The following is a 1679-nucleotide window of genomic DNA, read 5'->3' on the forward strand; positions in this document are numbered from 1 at the left end:
GGAAAAAAAACAAAATGAAATACTAAATAATTTCTAAATATAAAATTTATTTTAATAAATATATATATATACATAAATAATAAGTTTTTTAATGTTTATGGGTAAAATATATTTTGATAGATAAATGGTTAAAGTATTTTGTGATATAAAAATTATGTGTTTGGAATTTCATAAGCAAAAGCTAACCATGTTAAAAATAAATGTAACCAAAACCAAATAAAATCTCAAATTTTTTAACATCTCTGGCTGTAGTTTCTCATGCGTAAAAATCCAATTATCTGAGATGTTTTTTTAAACAATCATATACATATAACATTTAATATATAACTATCTTGAATTAAAATTAGTTTAACCACGTTACACCATCTACCTCTTCATGAAAACCAGCCATAAACGCAACAATAATATTAATTTGGCCAACAACTACATTACGTTTTCTTGTGATTTCTGGCTCATTACAGAACGTTTCTAACACAGCTTTAACACTGACATATTGGAAATAGATAGAGTCAGATCTTTGGCTATAGATTCTTAAAGAGAGCAAAACAACACACCAACGAAATCCCTAGTGAGTTAAGGGACCCTAACAGTTACATTGAATTGCAGGGCTGTGGAGACGTTGTGTACGGTGGCGTAGCCCAGCGCAAACCTGAACTTGCCGGTGCCTCCCACGACAGACACCTCACGCTGGTCCATGAACATCCGATTGCCTCCCTGTATGGAGAGAGTGCTGCCACTGTACTCCGCCGGCCACTCCATTATGGCGGTGAACGCCAGCAATGAATCGGGGCTCGTAACGACGGCGAGAGAGTCGGACAAATACATTCCCTGCGCTCTGCCCACGACTGTCGAGTCCGGCGACGGAGATCGAGTGAGGGCGTCATCCATGACCACCATGGCTCCAAATCCCGGCTTTGCGGTGCTCCCTGCCCCGATCTGTATCGCCGTTCTGTTACTGCCCGCCACCACGTCGTGCATGTAGAACACGATGTTTACTTCTTTTTCGCTTCTCGCCGCCATTGCTATGCACAGTATGAATGCCATCGTCCAAGCCGCCTCTTTCGCCATTTTTCCTGCTCTGTATGTGCATTCCTCGTGGGTTTACATAAATAACAAAATTTGATGGTAGTCGATGAACCACCGGGTTTACAGTTGAACAACCCGCGCCTAGCGTCACGTTGTGTTTTTGTTTACGCCTCGTAGCGATGAAACCCACGCTATGTTTTGGTAGACGGCCACGCTGACATTACGAAAACTCTTTCTTCGAAGCTTGCCTATATTCCAATGTTCTGCCTTGTGTTGTCAAAGATTCAGATGGTTGTTATATATAATATTAGTGTTCGGAACAGAACGGGCAAGGGGTTTAGTCTGTGGCGATTCATTCAAGAAAATAGCCGAGGCGGAGAAAGACGAGGGAGAAAACATACAAGCGCACAACGTTACGTGGCTCACGCATTTAAAAGGAAAGATAGGATGGTTTGTTTTTTTGGTCCGAGTCGTAAATATTGGGGATGGTGTTTTGTTGGGGGAGTTTGTCATAAAGTTTTTTATAAGTTAATGATTTTATATTAATTGTTAAACCATGTACTTATATGTTTTTGAGCATTTTGTAAAGCACTCGGAATGTAAGTTAATATCAGTGAAACCAAAATAATGATTTTCTCTAATAAAAGGAATCA

The 1679-nt window shown here is 39.7% G+C and overlaps 1 protein-coding gene across 1 annotated transcript; it reads right to left on the bottom strand.

The window, feature by feature from the left end:
* Positions 1-390: 390 nt before the first annotated feature.
* On the bottom strand, positions 391-1074 carry LOC149202548 (dirigent protein 1-like). The gene has a single exon (XM_089400002.1). It carries the CDS (start codon positions 1066-1068, stop codon positions 574-576), a length of 495 nt encoding a protein of 164 aa, XP_089256128.1. The 5' UTR covers positions 1069-1074; the 3' UTR covers positions 391-573.
* Between the last annotated feature and the right edge of the window lie 605 nt (positions 1075-1679).

This window comes from Pinus tabuliformis, chromosome 2_1, assembly GCF_031772625.1.
Source record: "Pinus tabuliformis cultivar Carrire ecotype Pingquan chromosome 2_1, CPIR1, whole genome shotgun sequence".
Classification (NCBI taxonomy): Eukaryota; Viridiplantae; Streptophyta; class Pinopsida; order Pinales; family Pinaceae; genus Pinus; species Pinus tabuliformis.